The sequence below is a fragment of the Trematomus bernacchii genome, unplaced genomic scaffold, assembly GCF_902827165.1.
Source record: "Trematomus bernacchii unplaced genomic scaffold, fTreBer1.1, whole genome shotgun sequence".
NCBI lineage: Eukaryota > Metazoa > Chordata > Actinopteri > Perciformes > Nototheniidae > Trematomus > Trematomus bernacchii.
In genome coordinates, this window is record NW_022988043.1 from 14,701,143 (window position 1) to 14,726,485 (window position 25,343).

General features: G+C 40.2%; 1 protein-coding gene across 1 annotated transcript in view; it reads right to left on the bottom strand.

The window, feature by feature from the left end:
• Nucleotides 1–7,497: 7,497 nt before the first annotated feature.
• Nucleotides 7,498–25,343, bottom strand: part of prodhb (proline dehydrogenase (oxidase) 1b) — a 37,577-nt gene continuing 19,731 nt past the window's right edge. The window contains 8 exon segments of the mRNA XM_034117866.1: nucleotides 7,498–7,727; nucleotides 12,717–12,805; nucleotides 12,901–12,977; nucleotides 12,979–13,003; nucleotides 14,502–14,681; nucleotides 15,454–15,581; nucleotides 16,643–16,654; nucleotides 23,205–23,297. Coding sequence (XP_033973757.1) covers nucleotides 7,498–7,727; nucleotides 12,717–12,805; nucleotides 12,901–12,977; nucleotides 12,979–13,003; nucleotides 14,502–14,681; nucleotides 15,454–15,581; nucleotides 16,643–16,654; nucleotides 23,205–23,297 — 834 coding nt within the window.

A 25,343-nucleotide genomic window follows, 5' to 3' on the forward strand; every position in this document is an offset into this window, starting at 1 on the left:
GACTGTAGTCCCAAACGATAGCTGAGGATTATGGGTAGTGTAGTGTCTTCAGCCATTCTAAACTCCGAAAAAACTATTTGTTTCTCCGAATCGAAGGGGGAAAACACAAAAGCATTGTACACAATTTAAACCAATCAATGTTGTGTAATTAACAAGTATAAACTGATGTTTTTAGTTGATGAGTATACTGCAGATTACTATGCAAACTTCGAGACCGGAAATACTGTTTTCACCCCAAGCTGTTGCCTGGCAACGCAATTCCAATGTGCATTGCGGCTAAAACATATTGCATATTGCTGGTAGCTAGATAACGTCACCATGGCACTGGTTTAATTCAGTATTATATTACTAATGTACACAGTATTTCAAGAATCTAAACGTGTTCCACATTGACAAACTACAATACTAAAATGTTCTTACATGTATAAAGACAGGATAATATAATAACCACAATAATATAATACCTTGAAAAATAAATCCATTCGTCATGATAAGTACTTTTAATATTGATACTTGAAGAACATGTCTCTGATAATACTTCTGTACGTTATATTATCCTGAAATGGGTCATTGTAAAGCATTAATATTTTAACTGTTTTTACCTTAAGTATATTTCATTTTTTAAGTAAATAAACTGATCTGATCATGGTCAGGAGTTAGCAGGTTTTTTTTTCACACACGACATGTGTAAACATGAGAAAAGCAGTAATTCATTCAATTCTGAATGTGACTTTCTATTATCATAAACCAACAGACTACCATCCACACTGAGGCAAGGCTGCTTAACTGTTACATATCTGACTTACTTGCTAACTTTTTAGACATTTCTAAGTAAATGGTAAAAAATGTATTTTCAGCTGTGAACAAAAAGTGAACCTTGAGGATATGTTGCAGAGAAAAAGAAGCCTGCACGCTCTACTAGCTGATATATATTCACACATATCTACTGTATGATCTTTGCACTCCAGGAAGATGTATGTGTTGCCTTTACTCTATTGTGTATACAATATGCCCACAGACATACAGTATACAGGCAACATTTAATTCAAATGTGTACACATGCAGTCAGTCCAGCACACATACAAACACACACAAACACACACACATACACACACACAAACAAACGCACAAACACACATACACACAAACACACACACATACTGTACACACACACACACACACATGCACGCACGCTCACACACACACACACACACACACACACACACACACACACACACACACACACACACACACACACACACACACACACACACACACACACACACCGACAAGGTTTTCTTCCCCAGGCATCAGGTAGGCAATCCATCCTTTGATGGGTAATTGTTCTTTTTTCTTATTAAAAGAACAGGTGGCCATGAGATAGCAGTCTCATTTTTCACCGTTGCTGCACTCCATGAGTCCAATTTAATGATCAAAACATTGAACTCCTCCAAATAATCTCTCAACCCCAGACTGATAGATATGGGAACTGATGGGAGTGTGTGGGTGCAAATGCGTTTTTGTGTGACTGTACTGTCAGTGCCTGAATGTCTTAGTGTGTTTGAATGTATGCTTCCACCTCCATTCCCTGATTTCCAGTGTTTCCACGTCAAAGGCGTTTCAAGTCATCAAAAGTAATTTTTATTAAAAGCCATTTGTATTTTGGGTCATACTGCCAAGACTAAGAATAAACAACATATCAGATAATTACTAGTACATACATTTATTGACATGTTAAACAGTTCATATGCATAAATAAGAGGAATGAATATATCATAGTTCTCTTGACCCTGCTGAGCAAAGATGATTCAATTCCAATGACCCTTTTGATTATTTGCAGTTAACGTAAAGCAGAGCCCTTGTAAAACCTTCAAAGACTTATAAAATAGGATTTAACCTTATGCAGACCTACATTTCACACAATTAAAACGTTGTAAGATCCAGTAGAAAACACTGTTCTGTTTGGTTATTTGTTTGTGTAGTTGATGGTTTCTTTGCGTGCAATTGCACATGCCGTTATGCATGGGTGCCTTCATGTGTTTGTGTGGGGGCAAATGTGGGAAATCTAGACCTTCATTCAAGTATTTGAACAAGGTTGCTAGGACAGCGGCTTTGACAGATAGCTTGCTTCTTTTTCACACTGGTGCCATTCTGCAAGGACATTCCTCTCAAACACTCACAATCAAACAAAGAGAGAAACCTAATGTTTTCTTTTTTTAATCCAGTTGTGGCTCATTCTTGCTGCACCATGCTTATCGCTTTCAAAGGGAAACCAGCGTGCATCTCAAAAAGAAGAGATGAAAGCAGGTTAATTATCTTTTATACATGGAGGGAATTCATTGGTGCTGTACCAAAGGTTTAGGTGTTGGAGGAGAAAATGTAGACTGAAAGAAGTTGATAAAATATTCATTTTGTCTCACCTTTACTGGTGACTTCGAGGGAGATAATTGGGAAGCCGACATCATGGTGTTTTGCATTTTTCCTGGACAATTTTAGGCTACATTTAGATTTTTTAAAACACAAGCCATTCATTTAGGACAAACTAACTGGAATAGAAAAGAAAAAAAACATTCAGGGATGTGTGAGGCGTGTGATGTTATTTGCATTTTTTCTTCCCTCCCTGTCACAAAACCTGTGATGAGTAATGACGCCCTGCCACACACATCCACTCAGGAGATTTGGCAGATGATTTCAGTGATTTGTGTCTGATAGCACAGTGATGACACCATTGGAGGCGGCACGATGTAGCGCTTTGGTGTGTGAAATAAAAATGTTTTCAGTCCTGCACACTGTCAAACCTCCCATCTCTCCTGCTCTCCCTTAGCTTTTGATCATTTGTGCTTCGTTCTGCCACTTTATTCAGCCCGATGAGATTAGTCATCGCCTGTCCCATCTGTTGTGTTTACGACTCATTTGATAACTCGCTGGTTCACATCGGAGCATGCCGAGGCCAGGGGGATTCCTTCAGATGAGGATTGGGTACGGGCTCTGAGGTCAACTCAGCTCAATGATCCATCACATTTCTAACTAAGTAACTGGGATGTACAACACAGATTATTTTCATTTCAGATCATAATTAGAGGCAAAGTAATCCAAAAATGTAACCTGACAGTACGAAAAGGAGCATTTCAGGCAAAAATCAACTTTTGATGGTGCTTTTTTGGACGTATCAATGAACTACTTCCCTTCTTGTTCTTCATTGTAAACCATGGCTAACCACTAATTTACCAGACGTGGTAGACAAGTCTGCTGGTGGTTGCTGTCTACAGGGAAATGTAGCTGCAAACATGGACTTGCCAGGACAGGTGGTGATGTGAAGCAAGCTTGCAATAGTTTCACATTATGTTGATGAGTAGTACAAACACAGCTGGAGTAATTTGCAGTAAAATAAATCCTGCCAAGACCCAAAGTTGATCAAGAATCTTGATGCTTTCATGAATGCCATACGGTTAATTGGCTCTTTGTCCAAGCTGTGCATAATGGACTCATCATTTGTCCATCCATCTCTGAATCCATTTGTCATTGCCCACTTGTGTATTGAAATGATTTGGTTAGTATCTAGCTGTCTGTATTTATGTTTCCCATAATAAAGGAATAGCTCAAAAAGGCTAACGAGGAAGCTTCCAGTTTTTGGTTTGCTTAGCTAAAACTTGAAATAGGGAAACAGCTAACTTAGCTCTTGGCTTTAACATCCCTACCAGCATCTATTAGATACACTATTCAACATGTTGGTTGTTGCCTTTTCTTAGGTGTAATGTACTGTGCAGATTATTTATTGATCATGCGTGGTGAGCTCCTACAGTCTTAGTTTAAATTAGGCTAACTGATTGCAGGTTAAAGCTTTATTTGTATTGTATATGCTCTGATTACAGGCTGTAGATGTATAGTAAACATATAACTCCTATAGTATACAAGACTATGGCAGTGATTCTAAAAGTGGGGTCTAAATTACAGTTGAAAAATATAGGAATGGATAAAGTATATTTTTTGAATATTTTCATTTATTCAGGGATTATTTGCAGGATATTACATGGCACCAAGTTTCAGTTTTGGTGCTTGGTTTCTCCTTGGTAGCTATTGGATTTTTGTTCTTGAAAAAAATTAACAACCTCCTTTCTCCTGATTTCTCCTTGTTAGACCTTTGTGCCAAGTTAGCCTCAGATGTTGCTATAAAATATTGACAACATGTCTTGCAGCATTTTCACTGCTGCCAATATACTGAGTACTGAGCTTGTCATTTTTTACTGGCCATGTAAAAATGATGTTGCGATTATGTTGCAATGTCAGGAAATAGTTTTCTGTCTATTGTTGAAGGTCTTTCTGAATCACCTCTTCCTTATTGAAATTCTATATGCAAAGAAGAATGAAGAACTAAAGGAGCAGGATACTCCTCGATACAACTGATAACTTAAAAAGCCTGTTGTGGATTAAATGGGCTGATTACTTTTTTTAAATCAAAAGCCACCACCTTACATTTTAGATTTGTCCTCCACCACATCCCAAATAATACATTCAACAGAGTTACAAAATATTAAATGGTAAATTTCAGAACCACATTTTAAGTTAGCTCCCTCAGCTAGCTAGTGAATGTGGGGTTTCTGGAAATATTAGCTAACGTTGACTCGCAAATCAGTTGTGCTTTTAGCTAAGTTAAGGTTTGACTGGGCAAAGCAGGTTAATTAACATACGATAGGCTCTATTTTCATGCTGTGGCTACCATTTAGCTTCTATTTTTGCCTGAATCAACACGTTGGTCAAAAATGTGAACATTATGGAATCAGCCCATGTTTTTGCCACGATCTGAAAATAGTAAAATCATCATTGATATGCTATAGGCTGCTTAAGTATAATCACTTCTTTGTGTAAACTGTAGGATGATAATTGAATTAGAAAAAGTGGTGTAGCTGCAAAATACAGTATGTTTGCTCTCCCTGATTGTATAAGTGGGTGCATTTGCCCCTCTTGATGCTGATTGTGGTTGAAGCTGTGTCTGAAAAGGCAACCAACAGTAAGTGTGTGAGTATAACTACCATTGCTACAGTTTACACTGATGGACCCTCCCTTATGGTTTGTCCATGCTCCAACTAAAGTGTTGTTGAGTGAGAGGATTAAATCACTGGTGGTAATTTTTGGATGGGGTTACCGCAGGGTAAGCATTGTGCTTACAGATAAAACTCCCTTTCCATTTTTACAAGAGATTGATGGTTTTTACATTAGCTTTGCACTAAATATTGCAAAAATGATTTTGAAAGTCTCTCTCAGCACTCCAGGAGTGAACATTTTACCATCATCTAATGTCTAAGGGTATGATGCAGCTCTTGTATTAAATGAGTATAGGCCCAGTGTTTTGTAAACTGTGAGCCACTAATCTCTCAGTTTGCTGTCAGTCGATATAATACACAATACTCCTGGGTGGCTCAAAACCATAGCACTCCTTTCTGTCAATTCATCTTTTGGAAATAAAATGCTGATTAACTACCTGTTTGAATTCAGCAGCAAGCAAATACATTAATTGTGCTACAGAAAAGCAATATATTCTCACAGTTCTTGACTGGGAAAAAAATGTATGTTTTCAAATCAGGGCCTATCACAGCATGTTAAGAGGTGCTTTTAAATCAATCAATCAAATGTTATTCATATTGCCCAATATTAAAAATATCACTTTTGTCTTATAACCCTCGCTTTTGTCCTTATCCCCTCGCAAGGCAAAACTCCCCAAAGCAACCCCAAAATTATTCTGAAAAATATGGAAGAAACAAAGGAGGTATCCCTCTGCTAGAATGTGTAAAATATGTTGAGTGGAAAGATAAAAAAAAAAGATAATAACATTAAAACATTGAAAGCATCAGAAGCCAAAAGGCAGCCAAACCCTTTCAAGAATGCCCATGCCATCCTTTATATCTCGCATAATAAATTGTCAACATTTAATAAGTAAAGTAAATTAGCTCCAATTGACTCTATTACATCCCTGTTTGCTTTAAAGCAGGGCATTGTGTTGATAAGACCCAAAGAATATGCTGAGCTTTCAAGTTCGACTTGGAACTGATGTTGAATCCAGTACAATGTGTCCTTCTTAGTGTTCTTTGCAAATGTAGCTAACCAGGAGAGCGCCAGTGCCCTGTTAGATGGAGTTTGTTGGCAAGTGTATACCCAAAGGCATATCTTACATCAAAAGTCGACTTGATTCTTAATTAAACCGATAGAATACAGCGGCAGTGACAGCTCTGTGGTGCTTTGCCTCAGTAAAACTTAACAGCCACTAAAGTTTCTTCTGTGTAATGATTAATGCATCCAATTTCTGTGATCTGTATTGAGCATGGCATCATGGGTAATTAAATGATGGTCTATAGAGCACTGACTGTTCTCATAAAATGACAAGGCCATAATTATCATGAAGCTTGGTTACCCCCTGACTCAAATACTAATAGTGTATCAATAACCAAGTGGAAAATGTCACATAATTAAAACCCAAAACAACCAAGCTGTGCAAATAGCTCACAGCTACTGCAGTCAATAACACCCAGTCCCCCTTTTGACAAAAAATGAAATTAGATTTGGGTTATTCATTACAGTTCATATTTATTCATTGGGCCATTTCACAGGTTAAATAAAGTGAGACATGTAAAACCAAGAAGAAATATGCTTTAAACATATTCACATTTTCAAAGATAAAAAACTGCAGTGTTAATCCATTGGAGAAGAATAAAAAGCTGCTCCCAAATGTATTGTTCCCTTACATAGTATTTTGTGTCATGAAAAAATAACCTGCCAGACTTGCAGGCCTTTGTAATAAAATAATTCTCCCTCACTGAATTCTGAACCATATTCTTGGTTAACACCTCAGTAACCAAGAATATGGCTTCCACTAGTAAATACAATAACAAAAGCACTGAGAAGCGCACTGTGCTCAGAGGAGCCGTTTACACTTTGTCATTGATTCATTAACAGGCATCATTTTCAAATGAGCAATACGAGCTCTAACGCAGCACGCAAATAAGCAGTGCAGAGAAGTCTCCCTGGGGGGGACTGCACGGCTGTCCAGGAGTATCAAAAAAATTGTAAAATTGATGTTTCCTTTACTACCATTTAAATCAAGCTTGTTATTTTTATTATTGTTGTCCCCCTTTGAGATGAATAGGGTGATAAAAACAGATGCCCGCCCCTGTCTCGCTGACATTTTAGGGAGTCCTTTTGGAGCAGTAAAGATGCCCACTTGATGGATACCAGAGCTCTACCGACAATGGGAAAAGACAAAATGAGGAATGCTTATGGGTGCAGGGCAGATAAGGAAAATAAATAGAGAGAACATGGGCGGCACATAGGGAGTGAAGGTGGGTAACATCAGTGAAGAATGGAGAAAAACAACGAGGCTAAGACAGAATAAGAGAGTGACATGCTGAAACAGTCCATCAGCATGAGACTTTAGGACAGGGTAAAACAGGAGATCCAGGGAGAGCCGGGAGGGAGAGACAGAACAGACAGCCCCAGCAGCAGCCGTCAACTAGAGAAGATGAAAAGAAAAGTGCTGGACACATTGACACACTCATTGTCTGTTCTTCTGTGTTTGTATGCCGGTCTGCAGAGAAGCTCCCCGGAGGCTAGTCTGCGTTTCAGCTCCTTCCACAGCAGATCCTGCTCCTTCTGGGCTCCCTTCATGAAGCCCCGGTTCTCCTGGGCTCTCCGAGACAGGTAGGGCATCACCTCGCTCACCGGCCCATAGGGGACGACTTACATTGGGAAAGAGTGGTCTGTAAATTGTTGGATATTTTTTTTTTTATTAAATAAACTACCCAGTATGAACATTTGTATAGCCCTTATTAAAAACATTCGGTCCTCAAGTTGTAAAATGTGCTAATAACATTATTCTGAGAGTTATTTTCCTCTGCATTATGAACGCGGATCTAACCCACGGGACCGCGCCGCCCGGCACGTTCATGTTACGTGTTCAGTACTACATGCGTTCAGTGGTGACTGGTCATTAGGGGCAGGTGGGGCACAGCCCCACCTAGTGTCAGCAGAAAGTATTACAAATAATGATTACAAAAAATGCAAAAAATATATATATATATATATAAAATATATTTTAAGATCATGGTTAATCATCTGATTCGTCTGTACATTGCTGTTTTAGTCTGTGTTCTTCTAATTAGTGTCTACAGTGTGTGCCTATTGAGCTGTTTAGAGCCATGTGGGACAAAACCTGATCATGCCCCTCCCTCTCACTGTCTAAGTGAACGGTGACTGTAAAAACTACACTGCGCATAATCAGAGTATTTTCCTATTTAATGTGTGTGGCAAAAAAATAATGACCATAGGGGCACTGAGCTGCCATCCCCACCATACGTCATCTCACATAATTCAGAGCTGATTGGCTGTAAGTACGTGTGCCGCGAAAAGTGTGGTGTGTGAAGAGGAGACGAGAGAGCTGCAGTGACGTCCTAAAACCCGGAAGTAAGCTGCGCATGGCTTCCCTCGACAAAAAAGCAATGAGATTTCTCCATAGGATTTTAGAAAATAGCTCGAAATAAGATCTGTGGGAAACGTACCTGTTAGATAAATGCACGTTTTGTTCAGCCGGATAATATCCACATGTCTACCCTACTTTTATAATTTTTTAATCATAAATCTATCGATTAGATTTATGATAGACTTTTGAAACTACAAGAAGATAAGGAGGACTTTTACAAAAAAGTAATAGACATTTTTGTCCAGAAGGATAGGCAAATGGACTTCATCTTCAAGTCAAGGTAAGACCGCAATTTTATTGAAAATGGGAACTTACTAAGAGAGAACAATTCAATATTTAAATGATAAAATGACATTTTTTGGGTATCCTTTTGTTGAACTGTCTGTTTAAAATTAATCGAAGCATCAGACAAAAAAAGCTTTTGAATATTATATTTTGGTTTAGGTCAAAATATAATATTTGTAAACCTGAAGAGTCAGTGCCAGTGCCTCACCAGCCATGAACCTCACTGCACGTCACTGCAGAAGCTTATATATAGACAGTTTTTTGTGCCCCACCACTTTTGTACATATAAAAACGCCACTGCATGCGTTTTACCTTTACCCATGGATGCACAATAAAAACGGATCCATATCGCCTTACTGCCAGCCCACGGAGCTGTAATAATGGATATATTGCACATGTTTGCTGTAATTCATCATTTGTAAAATATTATACTACATGGGCTGTATGATGTAAATCTTGTACCGTAAATGTTGTATTAAATAAAGTTAATATTACCGACGTAGATTAACGTCCCTGTTGCTTCTTATTGCAGTTGCAATATAGCCTACCATTAAAGGAGTTGAACGTAGCTGTTTGCTATTACTATATAATACCACGCAGGGATAAGCCAGAGTGTACAACCTTTGCATGTGGGCACAACACGTTTTGAACCAGTTTGATTCATTTGCTATACCATATGATATCGCCCGGGGAAGTCGTCATACTTATACATATATAAATAAAGATATATGTGTTAAAGCTCTAATCAAATTAACAGTTGTATTAATTGTATTAATTATAATTGTATATGTATATATATATATATATATATATAGCCTGTGTTGTATATTTATACACACAAATTAACAACCTTGTGTTTTTTCAAAAAACAAATAACAAGTTGTATTGTAGTGTTTATTTTAGTGTTGTTTTATGCTTATATAGATTAAAAGGTAATGTAATATTGATTACAATTATTCTATTAAAAAATCCACCATACATGATCAACAGGAAAGCCCTATGAAGGCATGTTATGGTTTGAAAAAAAGTTGAGGATGGGGTCCAGACAGTTCAATCAGGAGAGACTTCATTTTGTTTAAAGAACATTTATTGACACATGTCATATGATCAATGTTAAGTCTTTGGCGATTAGACCCCGATCCTGAAATCGTATATCTAAAGCGGGAAATGCAGCCACATGTTCACATCACTGAGGACCTGACATGGACTCATCACACTAACACCATCACCAAAAAAACTCGACAGCGGCTCTTCTTCCTCCGCAGGCTGAGGAGGTTCAACATGGACTCCAGGATACTCTGCAACTTCTACAGGTGCACCATAGAGAGTAACCTTCTACAGGTGCACCATAGAGCATAACCTTCTACAGGTGCACCATAGAGAGCATCCTGACCTTCTACAGGTGCACCATAGAGAGGATCCTGACCTTCTACAGGTGCACTATAGAGAGGATCCTGACCTTCTACAGGTGCACCATAGAGAGGATCCTGACCTAAAACAACTCAAAACAAGTGTCGCAATATAGGGAAACAAACTCTGACAAAAACATATCAATTAGATCAGAATCAGAATAAATTTACATTGTTACAGCAGAAAAGAGCCAAAGACAGCCTAATGTTACTTAAAGTATGCATACAAAAAGTATTAAAGATTTAAAAAAAGAAATTATAATAAAAAAAGTTACACATTTTACAAAATACACATCCTGTAACAGTTTGGAGGATTTAGCAGCCAGGTATATATTACACAGTTTTAGCGGCATATATATATATATACACATGGTTGGTATTTAACAACAAGGGGTGTTATAGTCTGTGTTGTAGTGTGTGATATTGGTATTTATGGAAACATTTTACACCTTTCCTTCAAGTATTATACGTTTTAGTTACTTGTGGGGTACTTAACATGAATAATCACAGTTACTATTCTTTTACTCCATCACATTTCAAAGAGAAATTGGCTATTGTTATTTTAACTCCACCACAGTAATCCATCATCAGCTTTACTTTTTAGATAAAGATTTAACTCACAATTGATCATAACAGGCTTCAAAATACATACATTTTTATATATTACCAAGTGGTTTCATGTACAACCCACAAAAGTATCATGCTAAATTAAGCTCTGTTGCTACGATATCACTAGATCCTGTTACATCAGCGTAATATAAAAGTAGGCTACATAACGATTGATGTGTAACTTAGCATAATTACTAGCTAGCCGCTAGCTGCTAACTGCCGCGGCCGCCTCGTTAATATCAAATCCATCATAACAATCCAGTACCATGCTGTCATGAACGTGCGGTGCTGTTACGTGTACGCAAATTGACGTGCTTGATGTGAACAAGCCTTTTGGGGGGCGTGGTTAAAGTTGCGCATGCTCTATGAGCGCACATACGGGTACTTCGTTCTCAGGCATGACGGGTAATCTGTGATGTTTCGCTCCCTCAAAAGTTGGGCCATTTTGTCTTCATGCGCCAATGAGCAGCTCTCATAGGAATGAATGTGGCCCCGCCTCCCACGCTGTATCCAGTTCTTATTATCCGCTGAGGCCCCACGCAGTCTGCGTGATCAGCCTGTAGGGAGGGGCGGCCCTGACTGGACGTCATCTCAATTGGCTTCCCTCACAAAATACTCGCGACAGTGTTTATAATAAGGCAGGTTTGCAGCTTTTGAACAGGCAACCTCAGTTTGCTTTTGAATTAAAAGCGCTGCTGTCAGGCTCACATACTGTGACTTTTTGCAAGGGCTTAAATGTCCTTAAAACAAATCCACAATTACTCTCATAACATCAAAACAGGATAAAATAGTACAAAGTCTTTCTGCGCAACAGAATATCTGAAAACAATGTTTTGAAAACTCAATATTGGCACCTTTTTTTTAAAAGCAAAAGATCTCAACTCCACTATGTTTTATTCAATATAGAAAGCTCTTCACTGTTTCGAAATTCAAAGACGCTGGCTGCTCTATCCCTGGAGAAAACTGCAAAGAAACACATAGTGTCTGTTTACATCAATACCGGTCAGGGCTGTTTCAACTTGAGCCTCACGTTGACAGACAGCAGCCTGCCGCTGCCGAGTCTGTCTTTGACAGACAAACAAAGTGGAGAGAGCCCGCAGCAGCGTTTCATTAGGACAGCTTGTCAATACCGAGGTGTCTCAGTTCATATGTCACGCTATGGGCTGCAGACTGACTCCATGTGCACTGCATGCAGTCCGAGCTCTCGTAGAGACACAGCGGGGAGAGTTACAGAGGAGGGCAGTGGACACACATCCTGCAGAGGCTGAATTTAAAACACTAACATCATCCTAAAAGGCCTTGACACACCAAAAGTCTGTCAGCCTAGTTTTTGCAAAGGTCCCGCAGTGTCAGCACTTTTCCTCTTGTCTGCAAGATAAATCACTCTGATTGGCTGTTCAGCTTAAGCCAATCAGTGAAGGGGAAGAAAAAACGTGAGGAAAATAAACAAAACAGAAAAAGTCAAGAGTGTCAAGAGTGCACACAAAGTTCACTCTTCATCTTCATTTCATCTAATCATTCAAAATCATCTAGAATGAAGCTAAGTGATGAAGCTAATAGACACAAATAAAATTTTGTTGTTTTTTCATGCATGTATAGTAACAACGGCTTGTATATCTACAGTCTTACGTTTTTCGGATTCTATTTTCGAATGACAAATACAGACAACAGCCCCCTGTTGTGGAGAGTTAATTTCTCTCAGGCAGTGGCAGAATGAGGTGATAGTTGGCTGTTTACTGTGGTTTTTGCTGAGTGTTCACATTTTGTTCAAATGTGACTTTTTGGCCAAGATGGATGCAACGTGAGGTGGCACAACAGTCGGCTCAATCGCAACTAGTTCTTTGATGAATGTTTGGTGTGAAAGAGCTTTAAGTAGAGCAGGGAATACAGGGCCTGGTCATTGTTGGCTTTGCGAGAGAGAGAGTATTCGTGCATGTATTTCTCACCCAGTGGGAAGCTGATCTGATCGCACATGCCCAGGAGTTGACCGAAGTACACCTTGTTCTCTGTCGGTGAGAGACCCAGCTCATTCATTCTGAATGAGGCAGAGACTGCAGAGAGACTTAAAAATAACTTCTTCGTTCACATGCAACGCTGTATACAAAAATATTTTGAAGTGGATTGTTCAGCCGTATCCTCAAGGTGTGTTTTACCGTGTCCTCATTATGGGAAGCCACCATAACGTTGGCATTTCTGTTGAGTGCAATCTACCACCAGCACGTAGTCCAGGCACCTGGACAAATAAAAATGAACACATGAAAGATCATTTAACTTTATATATTTATATGTCTACTTTTGTTTGTAAGAACCTGTTTTCTACAAAAACTAAAATGCTGCAAAATATTAGAAAAGTTAATGATATGCAATTGCTTTGTTGAATATCACAACAACAATAATAATAAAAATGCGATAAATAAACAGTTATTAAAGTGTACTTATTTTTGCCCTTCTGCTGCTTTTGTTAGACTGCTACAATGAAACAAATTGCGAGTTAAATAAAAAAAACAAAATAATGATTTGTTTTGTGAACAAATTGAACTGAACAAAAAAGGCATGAATAAAAAAAGAATGATAGTTAAAATTTCAAGATTTCTACTGAAACTCAAAAGATTCTGCTTACGTAAACAATTGAAAGAACTACAAACTATTATTCAAGATGATACATATATATATATATATATATATAAGATTTAGAATATTGTTTGCATTCTGTGGCTGACATTGTTTCATAACTCACCCAAACACATATTTTTTATCACCATTTGCATGTTGCAGTACTATCTTCAAACAAACAAACATTGCAATTACATGTACCTCTTCAATCTGAATATAATTACCAAAAATCTGAACCAATCCGTTCAGAGAGCACTTGTGCTTTACTAAGTGTGTAGCTGTTTGAATATGCATGTGCTTTACCATCATCTGCAGAATTGTAATCCCACCTCATACTGTGCTGTAGCAAATCATCTAAACGTGTAGTCTCTCACATGTTGATGTTTACCTCAAAATGCAATTGAATGCTTGAGGGTGGCCTTTGCTGCTTTTGTGAAAAACATATTGATCTCCACAAGACGATTTCTTTGAACTTGCTCTCATTTAGGACTGCCAGAATATGGTTACAACCCTGCACCCTGGAGCTGGGTGGTATTCAGTAACTTGCACTTGGACAACTCAACAGGGTGGATGCTTGCTAACACAAGATGTTAAACTCAGAAACTCCACTTGAATTTAAATTAAAGGACCACTTCCCTGAGCTGTCCATAGCAGTGGATTTGTGCCTAGAAAGTGGACGGCTTAAATCTGTGAACCACATGGGAAAATTGGTTTGGCAAAGTTTTTCGAGGACACCTCACCTAGGAACTGTGTGCTTTCCAATGGTAAGGGATGTAGCAGCAGGCAGCGGCTTTAATATTCAGGAATTAGAGATTAGCCTGGCTAAAGCAAATCATTTATTTATGTTGTTTAACATTTAATTAACAAGGATTCAAAAACATTTGGGGATTAAAAATCAAATGTTTGAATAGGTGCTGGCACAGGCAGCAGCAGCACAATAACAAAAAAGCAAACAACTAGAAATTGCAGAATTACAAGATATCAAAAATAATTCTTCATTGTACAAAACATCTAAATTCTGATGTGCCTGCTGTAGTAAGACAAAAAACAATCATACTTTGCGGATGCAGATATGGGCAGCTACCAACAATTCAAAAACAAAGAAACAGGATTTTTGCCTGTGGTACATTATATTAGACTCATAATCAGGGTTATTGGGGTCTTCATAATCAAGGTCTCTAGCCCGCTCTCGTTCCTGATACATATAAGCCCCGCGCACCAGCTTGGCAGCAAAATGCCAGACCTCACGTCGAGACAATTCTACGTCCATGGTTATGTTGTCATAGGCCTCCTGCAGAGCAAAAGAGGACAATGATTCACTTCATGGCAAAGACGGATATAAATCAAGTTCCAAGTTTAGATACAAGATTGTGAAAGCAGTGTAATCTTTGCTGTCAATGTAACTTTTACAGAGCTTTATGATGTTTTGCAGCCCAATACATTTAGACTACATGATTTATGGGTCTACCTGTTCTACCTGACCTAGCCCAGGCCCCCATAGCATTACCAACCACACAACACGACTGCTACTCAAACAGGGTTATACTCACTTCTTTTTATGGCTCCACGTCAATAACTCATGGAATAAACCAACCAATTTTGAGAACAAGAATGCCTTATCCTGGTTTTAGCAAGTTCAGCAACAAAGCAGTGGTGTAGTATACGCACAGCAACCCATTGTGACAAAATGGGACCCTCAATAATCTATGGTCTTCATTTTATCCAACAGGCAGTATGTGTTATATTTATTTTACAGTCTTATGTGACAATGTGGTAAGCTTATGGAATAATAATCACGTAAAAAAAAGGATGATAATCATATGAATGTCAACTGTGACTTACACTTTTTTTTTTCAGTTGAAATGGTGTGTTTAAGAAATAAAAAATGAATCACCACATTTCCCTTCAACATTATCCCCTTCTTGGCAATGTCTCTGTTCTATCCTCAGCTGACTCATCCTAATCTCTTTACATGTTGACATCAGGAGTAACACGATTTGTCACAGCGTGCTCTCCTTCTATAAGAATTATAACTGTTGAGTCGGCATTTTGTGTGTGCAGCGACATCATTAACATTGGTAGGTGTTGAAGATGACAGGCTTCTCTTTGTTGTAGATCCTCTGCATCTCTAATGTCAGTCTGCTGATAGCCGGCTGCAGGTACGTCTGCTCTGCATCCACCATCAAGCGAACCCCATTCTCTATACAGCATGCTCGGATAAAAAAAAGGATATCATTCATTTTGAATCATTTCACCTATTTATTCTATAACGTAATTAAAATATTGAAATACAAAACATCCCTTTATCAAATCAAGGTGATCACTGTTCCTTTCAAGAAAGAGGTTTAAAAATGCATGCACATCCAGATGATGAATACTGATGAGAATATGTAAAATATGAAATAATATAGTCTAAAAAAGGCTCCCATTAACACATTTATGCACCACCGGGTAACATTTATCTTCCTTTCTTACTAATCTGCTGGATATACCATCATCACATTGTCTTCTCTTATGTAATATAACGTTTATATGTTTTTATACATTACATTGCATTGCATTACATTGCATTTAGCTGAAGCTTTTATCCAAAGCGACTTACAATAACTGGAATTGGACCAGGAAGATACAAACTTGAAGAAAACAGAATCATATAAGTTCATCAGGTTTCATAGAGCTAAAACATTTCAAGTGCTACTGGCTTTAGATAAGTCAGTCCTTTATTAGTATATAAGTGCTTTGTTAGAAATTCTTTGTTAGTAATTCTATCGCTCAAAGTGGAGTCGAAAGAGATAAGTTTTCAGTCTGCGCCGGAAGATGTGTAGGCTTTCTGCTGTCCTGATTTCAATGGGGAGCTCATTCCACCATTTTGGAGCCAGGATAGCAAACCGACGTGATTTGCTGATGGGAACTTGGGTCCCCCTCGCAGTGCTGGTGCAGCGAGCCGTTTGGCCGATGCAGAGCGGAGTGCACGTGCTGGGGTGTATGGTTTAACCATGTCCTGGATGTAGGAAGGGCCAGAACCATTCACAGCATGGTACGCAAGTACCAGTGTCTTGAAGTGGATTCTAGCAGTTACTGGAAGCCAGTGAAGGGAGCGGAGGAGCGGTGTGGTGTGGGAGAATTTAGGAAGGTTGAAGACCAGACGAGCTGCTGCATTCTGGATGAGCTGCAGAGGTCGGATGGTACATGCAGGTAGACCTGCCAGGAGGGAGTTGCAATAGTCTAGGCGTGAGATGACGAGAGCCTGGGCTAGAACCTGCGTCGTTTTCTGGGTCAGGAGGGGACGTATCCTCCTGATGTTGTAAAGCGTGTATCTGCAGCAGCGGGTTGTAGCAGCGATGTTTGCAGTGAAGGACAGGTTGTTATCTAGGGTCACACCCAGATTCCTTGCTGGTGCCGATGTTGATTGTTAGGTCAAGAGTGGGACAATCTTTTCCCGGAAGGAAAAGCAGTTCAGTCTTGTCAAGGTTGAGCTTGAGGTGGTGAGCAGACATTCATCCCTCATATTGTTGAAATGTCCTTTTTGTGTTGTTGGAGATGCCTGATGCTCTAGTCATGTCATATTCAAGATGTTCTTATTAAGCTCTAGGCACTTCAAGGTCTTTTGACTTGAGAGAGTATGTCTTTGAAGTGCCCCGTGGAGCTTTGCATATATCTTTTTTATATCTGGTGTATTTTTACCATGCATTACATGTTCATATACGCTGTGACCAGTGGCGGCTGGTGGAAAATATTTTAGGTGGGGCTGTGGAAATGGTGATCAAACAATACTAGAGGGGTCCGGGGGGATGCTCCCCCGGTAATTTTTTTTGAGAAAAGACCCCTTAAATCATGACTTCTGGTGATGTTAGAGGGGGGGAGGGGGGGGGGGGGGGGGGGAGAAGGACAATTTGAGGCTTAAAAATATGAGAAGACTGATCAATCACTCCATAACTTCAGTGTGGTTAGCTATGAATCTTCCAAAACTTCCAAACACCTTGTCCTGGACATAGTTTCTACAGCATAAACTGTGCAACAGTACAGTAGGCCCACACAAACTGCAGAACACCGGGGCTTTGGGAACACTGATTTAATTCCCATTTAACCTGTTAAGGGGCTTTTTTCCCCCGGTTTTTTTCTCACGAAACTGTGTCTCAAGCAGGGGCTGACTGGCCATCGGGACAAATCCCGATGGGCCGGTACTGAAGTGGGCCGGTCGGACGATGTGGGCCGGTCGGATAAGTCACTAGCCCCCCCCCCCCCCCCCCCCCGTCGACAATTTCCTCGCGGTATTTATTTGCGGCACCCCCCGTTAGTAATTTACTGAGGTGGGCCGGCGGTACCGAAGTGGGCCGGTCGAGAGTCACGGGCTGATTTGTAGCCCCAGTCCGCCCCTGGTCTCAGGGCTTCTTAAAATGTAATAAACTATTCATGTGTCCTACTCAGAGGACACGCATCTAACTGATGATATGAACCATGTTTACCGAAACAAAACACAAGTCTCACAAGAAGCGTCTAAATGAGCCCTGAGCGAAAAAATGCTAACGCACTCTAGGTATAAATCAATCGATATACTTATCGGATATGCACAAACAAGCTTACAAGCTGAGATTCCACATATTCTAGAAATATAAGTATCATCACTGATCGATCAGAACTCGCGACAGGGGAAGCAAATACAGACATCACACGACGTAGCTTTAGGTAGCAAAACATGGAGATATGCTCACCTTTTGCAGAATAACAATTCTGATCAAAAACGAGAAAAACGCAGCTGAAGCTTAATCCATAGGTTAATCCAATGTGTCTGTCACTTTGAAAAATGATTGATGATCCATAATTCTTATGTCAAAAACTGAGTTTTCATTAGCTGCTAATGGTAGCTTCCAGAGTGTATGACAGCTTCCTGTTTTGTCTCCTTGGATACGAGTCCAAACAACTCACAGACTGCACCGGGCGCTCATGTAGGAGCCCTGTGACCATCATATTTGACGACGCTGATTGGCTGAAATTATGTTTTCGCGGCATAGTTTACACGTTACAGATAGCAACAGTCAGCTGCTAGTGGCTGCTGCTGCACTGGTTGAGGGCTCCTCTCTTAGCGCCCACGGGCAAGGCCAGGCAGGAAACATGTGACTTATCAGTAACTTTAGACATCGTAACACAATTTTAAACGAGATTTTATTGTAGATTATACATTTTACTGATACCAATTATATAATATTTACCTTGTTCATTAAAAATAAAAATAAAAATATATATATTTTTTAAAATATATTTTTTATTTTTATTTTTATTTTTATTTTTTAATATGGGAAGAGGTGGGGCGGCGCCCCTAGCGCCCCTATGGACTGGCCGCCACTGGCTGTGACACAGTTACAACATTCATTTAGGATGCTTGGACAGGAATGAGATTGTGTGCAATAATGTGTCAATGTGTTATGATTATGGATCTATCCAACATGTATGTATACATTTATACAATTTGTTTTATGCATGCGATCCTGGGCAGCTGTTTAAGACGATTTGAACTGTCAGGTGAACTTGCTGGTGTGTCTACTGTATGTATTATTTTCTTTACGCGAAAAAAGGCTTGATGCTTCAAAACATAACCTGGTGGTAAATAAACACATGGGAGCATTATCAAGTGTGTACATATTTTCTATCACTTTTTTCGCTCTATACATACATTGTTACTTTGAATTCCAAGTTTCCCGGCTGGAGAAAAATAAAAGTGTATCTTAACCTTGTATTCGTTATTATTCCCATATTTATGTTAAGCTGTACGGCTTTTACACAATAGCTAGCAACACATTTGTGCACATTGAAAAAGATTTGTACATATGTGACCCGCTCTATCGAAATCAGTCGGAAGTCGCAACGGCTCATTTCAAAATAAACGTGGATTTGCGGAAAAAACTATTTTTTCGGGGTTCGGGTGTTTTGTTTGATTTTAAATAAACAAAGTCTTGGCTTTCAGAATATGAAACTTTTATTTCCAAAATCACACGATAAATACATTTGTGAAGCTTGTAAAGGGAAGATGACAGGCACCCCTCAATCGCAATCTGCTGTTCCGTAGCGCAGCTCCCCCTCCCTCCGGCTGAAATTATGAATGTAAGGCATATAGTAATCATAGATAACACGGCAGGGTCCGTTACAGTTTGTTTTCATCTGATTTCAATTAAACAAAGTCTTGGCTTTCAGAATATTAAACTTGTTTCGGCAAATTTAGATGATAAATACAACTATGAAGCTTGTAACGGCATATTTACAAGCGGAGAACGGAGTAACTTAACGTCACAGCAAACATAACAACAGCCGGTGTTTCTCGTGAGTGTTTTCCCCGGGAAACAAACACAATATACACAAACGCAAAAATACACAAACACACACACACACATACACTCACACTCGCGAGCTTCCCCCAGACCAGTAATCCAAACGGAAATATTTTCCCTCCGGACTATTTTGATCATTTGCTCCACTAATAATCAATCAGATCGATAGATTCCAGAGAAGAGGAAACTTTGAAGGCCTTTTTCTCAAAATGATGACTCAGTGACAGTCATTATATAATGTGACATATTTTGCTTAATATTTGGAGTACAACAAAAATCTTGATATCATTTCTTGATCTCCTCTTTCCAACAGTGTATACAACTCAAAATGTGTCTTCGGGTCAATGCGACTGATTTCGATAGAGCAGAGGCCTGTACTACGAAGCTGGATTTTCGCTTAGCCGGCTAAATTCAGGGAAATCTTGGGCTTTCCGGTCCTACGACGCTGGTTCTCTTTTTAGCAGGCTAGATTTCCATGGTAACTTATGCTGAGCGGCAAACCTGCTCCGGAGCAGGGGGCTATACTACGAATCAAGATTTTCGTTTAGCAAGCTAACTTCAGGGGTTTCCGGTCCTACGAAGCTGGTTCACTTTTTAGCGGGCTCGATAACTTATTCTGAACGGCTATCCTCTGGAGCAGGATAGGTTCCAGGATAAAAGCACTGCCTGCTGACCAATCAGAGCTCAGTGTGCGGAGTTTAAAGCGATCAATTCATATGACAGGAGGAGAAAGGAAATACAGTTTAAACTGCCGTTGCAGGAAAGACAGCCGGCCAAAATCACCGACTGTGTGAACGTGAAAATGAATAGAATATCACCTCCCATCTTCAGAGCAATCTGACTATTATAACATTAGTGTTAAGAAAGCTTACTTAAATATCTGCCACAACATAAGTAACCTACAGTCCGCGGCACTGTGAGTGCAGACGTACCCCATTATCATTCATATCACATGATATCACATCATAATGCATCATATATTTCCTAATCTGAGTCAGTTTCTTGAGCCGTATCTGGCGTGCAACACTCACAGTGTCACATACTGTATGCAGAAGTATTATTTTAAGCAACACATTAAGTTGACGAAACACTTGAGTCAAATGTAATTAAAGTCAGATCCACTCGTGTCTTGGACGGGGCAGCAGTGATATCATAAAACTGTTAATGAACGTATTCAAACACTTTTTCTTTTACCAGCAGTATTCACCTTGCAGCTGCAACTATGTGGCTTTTATCCTGGATAAAGTGTTTAAGTCATGGATGTTTAAAGTTTAACGTCTTCATATTTGTCTAATATTAGTTGACTTTTCATTCGGAAATATATGACGCGCTGCGCTGTCAGTACACGGCTTGTCCATGTTTGTGATTGGTCGAATGCTCCAAATACCACCCCTTTTATGTGAACGCGCACCTAACTAGATAGGACACGGCTGGCTTGCGGTCGAGGTGATAGCCAGCGTCGTAGGCAGTGGCGGCGCCAGGGTATGGCTGGGGTAGGCTACAGCCATACCAAGAAATGGCTTAGCCCCACCTTAGCCCCACCATGAAAAGTGATGCAAATTCAATTAAATAATAAGCGAAATGCTAAATGTTGAGAACACGGATTGCGAAAATATACGGGTCGTGTCCACAGCACACAAACTGATCCTGCTGTAACAACAAGTGCACGTTACTGATGCAATATGGTTGAGACCATTCGGGCTTATGCTATAAGAGGGGTGCAAGGAATAGTCTAAGTAGTGGGGGAGTTTTATACACTAAAGGTGTGGAAATTCTCTGGCGTTATAATATCAGCGCGGCCGCGGTCAGATCAAAATGCCTCCGAATGCAATTTGAATAGACCTACAGCCAATCAGAGCAACGCAACGTTGGATCTGCGTCATGCCTTATTGATTGAGATCAATCGAAACCGCCATTCAGTATCCCCATTGGATCTTCAACGTGTACTATCATACGTCACGTTCACAGTGATCCCTTTTTATTTACTACAAGACAAATGTGCCGTTTTATTTCATACAGTTCCATTTTGATTGAGACAGGGAAATAATCTAAACCTCACGCGTGGCGTTTCACTGTCAAGGGGGGCGATATAGCGTGTATGTAATTACATTGCAAATACTGACTTGAGCACCACCACTGTATGGGTTAGCCCTACCATAGATTACCCAACAAAAATGCTCTGGCGCCGCCACTGGTCGTAGGACAGTTTAGCGAGAGCGTTTTTTTTTTTTTGGATTTAGTCAGCCGGATAACTCAAAACATATCCAGGATATGTTGAACTAGATTTGTAGTATAGCCCCCAGGTTAGGTGGCAGGCTAAGAGATCAACTCAGTGAAAGCACCGCCTGCTGACCAATCAGAGCTCCGTGTGCGGAGTTTAAAGCTATCAATTCATATTACAGGATAGAGGAAATACAGAAAAACTGCCGTTGCAGGAAAGACAGCCGGCCAAAATCAACTGACTGTGTGAACGTGAAAATGAATAGAATATCCCCTCCCATCTTCAGAGCAATCTGACTATTATAATATTAGCGTTAAGAAAGCTTACTTAAATATCTGCCACGACATAAGTAACCGGATCAGAGTAACATTAAGTACAGTCCGCGGCACTGTGAGTGCAGACGTCGATGTGTGCCATTATCATTCATATCATATCACATCATAATGTATCATATATTTCCTTATCTGAGTCAGCTGAGCCGTATCTGGCCGTGCAACACTCACAGTGTCACATGCAGAAGTATTATTTTAAGCAACACATTAAATTGACGAAACACTCGAGTCAAATTCTCCTAATTAAAGTCAGATCCACTCGTGTCTTGGACGGGGCAGTGATTTCATAAACCTGTTAATGTACGCATTCAAACACTTTTTCTTTTACCAGCTGTATTCACCTTGCAGGTGCAGCTATGTGGCTTTTATCCTGGATAAAGTGTTTAAGACATGGATGTTTAAAGTTTAACTTCTTCATATTTGACTAATATTAAAGTTCACTTTTCATTCAGGAAGTATGACGCTGCGCTGTCAGTACGGTTGTCCGTGTTTGAGATTGGTCGAATGCTCCAAATACCACCCCTTTCATGTGAACGCGCACCTAACTAGATAGGACACTGCTGGCTTGAGCGATCCACTTGATAACCGGCGTCGTAGTACAGCTTAGCGCCAGCGCGTATGTTTTGGCTTAGGCCAACCGGCTAACTCCAACATATCCAGGTTAAGTTGAACCAGCTTTGTAGTACAGGCCTCAGGTCACATATAAGTGAACTTTTATTGATAAGCAAGTTAATTGTCAGATGCTACAAAAAAAAATGTCATGGCAACAAAAGCACAGCTTGCTTTAATGATTACATTGTTGGGGCATGTTCAAACAATAAACAAGTTGACTCAATGAACATACCACCATGTGCATAAACACGCAGCATTTAGGTAAACTATAGCTACTACTCAGTTGATGTATTTTTGATTATTGCTTGTTCTTTGTAGTTTCTGTGAGTTTACCTTGACTAAGATGTCCATGCGCTGCAACATCCTGTCCATTTGTTTCTCCTCCTCTGTGTTGAACTTCTGTAGCAGAGGCTCCAGCTCACCTAGCTGCACAGACAGGAGTGTGTGCACTGTGAGAGTCAAATATCACACAGCATAACACTGATTACCCTTCAGCTGTCTTATGTCCAAGGTCAGAAGATATGTTGAGGAAAACTTGCACACATTTTGCAAGCATAAAAATGCTATAAAACCAGGCCGTTAATATGCTTACTTTGTGGAAGTTGTGTTCACAGGTTTTGTGTTTTTATTATCTTTTAAATGCCATTTTGATGCTTTAAAAAGGCTTATGCTTAGTGTATTTATATGCCCCTGTTGTCACGATCTGTCAGTGTTTTTCTGTGTTTTATTTTGGAGTGTCACGATCTGTCTGTTTTCCTGTTCTATTGTGAAGTCTGTCTTTTGTCTGTGTTGCTTCCTGTCTCTCTGTGTTTTCCCTCCTGTCTGATTACTGATTCTCTTCACCTGGTGGCGCCCTTGTGTTTTTCCTGCCCTGCCCAGCTGTGTCTCGTCCTCTGATTAGTTCTGCATGTATTTAAGTTCTGGTTTTCTGTTGATGGTTGTGGGATTCTTGAGTCTTTCACAAAGGAGAGAGCGCTGGTTGTTGTTTTTGTCCCTGTGAGTTTACAAGGGAGTGAGTACTGGTGCAATGTAATCAGTTCAAACCATCAAACAGGTTCCTACCTGCTCTGCTCAACCCTGACACCTGGCACTTTAAAGCCAATCCGGGGACTAGCACATTTAATACAGAATTACAGAACTAAAACAGTAATAATGTAAAATTATAATGAATGTGCATAGAGCTAATTGATATGTCACTTATATGTATATTTTCTATTTTAATAGCTATAAAACAACATTCTCCTTTTTTAAGTTGGTGACTTGATAACGGAATTTAATCCATCTGTATTGTCATTGTATATTCACTTATTACTTTAAAAAATACGATTTGTAAAAAAAAAAAAACACATTTAATACAATACCATGCATACATTAAGACAAATATTATTACGATTTACCACCAACATTAAATCACAAATCAATCAACACTATTACAAAATATTGCCACTGCAAAATCTATTTGGGTGCAATTTGATCTTTCCACTTGTTTAGCATAACGGGGGGTTACGTATTGTAACCCTAGTTATATAAGCACAGGCGGAGCCCTCTACTGGACTCTATGGGTTCTACTCTCTATCATGCTGTGCGTGCTTTCACCTACTGAGTTACGTAAATGTAGCCGGCCAATCGGGACGAGCCTACCTGAATGCGCGCGCAGGCCCACAGTATATAAGGCGGCTACACCCTCCGCCCGCTATCCTACACACTCTTCAGCGAGCGGCCGAGGAAAGACAGGGCCCCCAGATAGAGGGCTCCGCCTGTGCTTATATAACTAGGGTTACAATACATAACCCCCCGTTATATTTCACACAGGCTGAATGTGTGTATAAACGCCCTGTCGTCCAACAACATCGACCCTCCACACCGTCCCTGACCGGCTTTTGGCTAGCATCCACTGCATCCCCACTTCCTCCCATCCGGTTGTAACCGTGGAGAAGTCAGGGCCGCAACTTGGATAAGGCACACTCACACACGCTTACCTCGTGTAGAGTGTGCATGGAAAAAATTGTGTGGAGACTCCGTCTGGAGCCTACCGCGCACCATGTTCCCCAGGTCCCTCAGGAGCATGGGAAAACATAAGTGCACCACGTCCCCCACACTCACACACGCTCCTTGTAGAGTGGGCATGGACAATAGTGAGGAAGGCTCTCCCAGCCTGCCCATAGGGGCTGATTGCGCACCATGCCATGTCTCCCGAGTCCCTCAGGAGCATGGGAAAACACAAGTGCTTTATGTCCAGGGGGGGGGGGTCAGATACCTACTGACCCACAGCCACCCCCCCTCTCACCAGTCATGCGTTGCCTCGGCAAGCACAGACGACGAGAAGGAGCCAGACATGTCCAGGAGATAAAATGTTAGGAAGGAGCCTGGCGTAGACCAAGACGCCGCCGTGCATATATCTTCTACACTCACGCCGCTGAATAAGGCTGTTGACACAGCCACAGCCCGTGTAGAATGTGCCGCGCCTCTGCC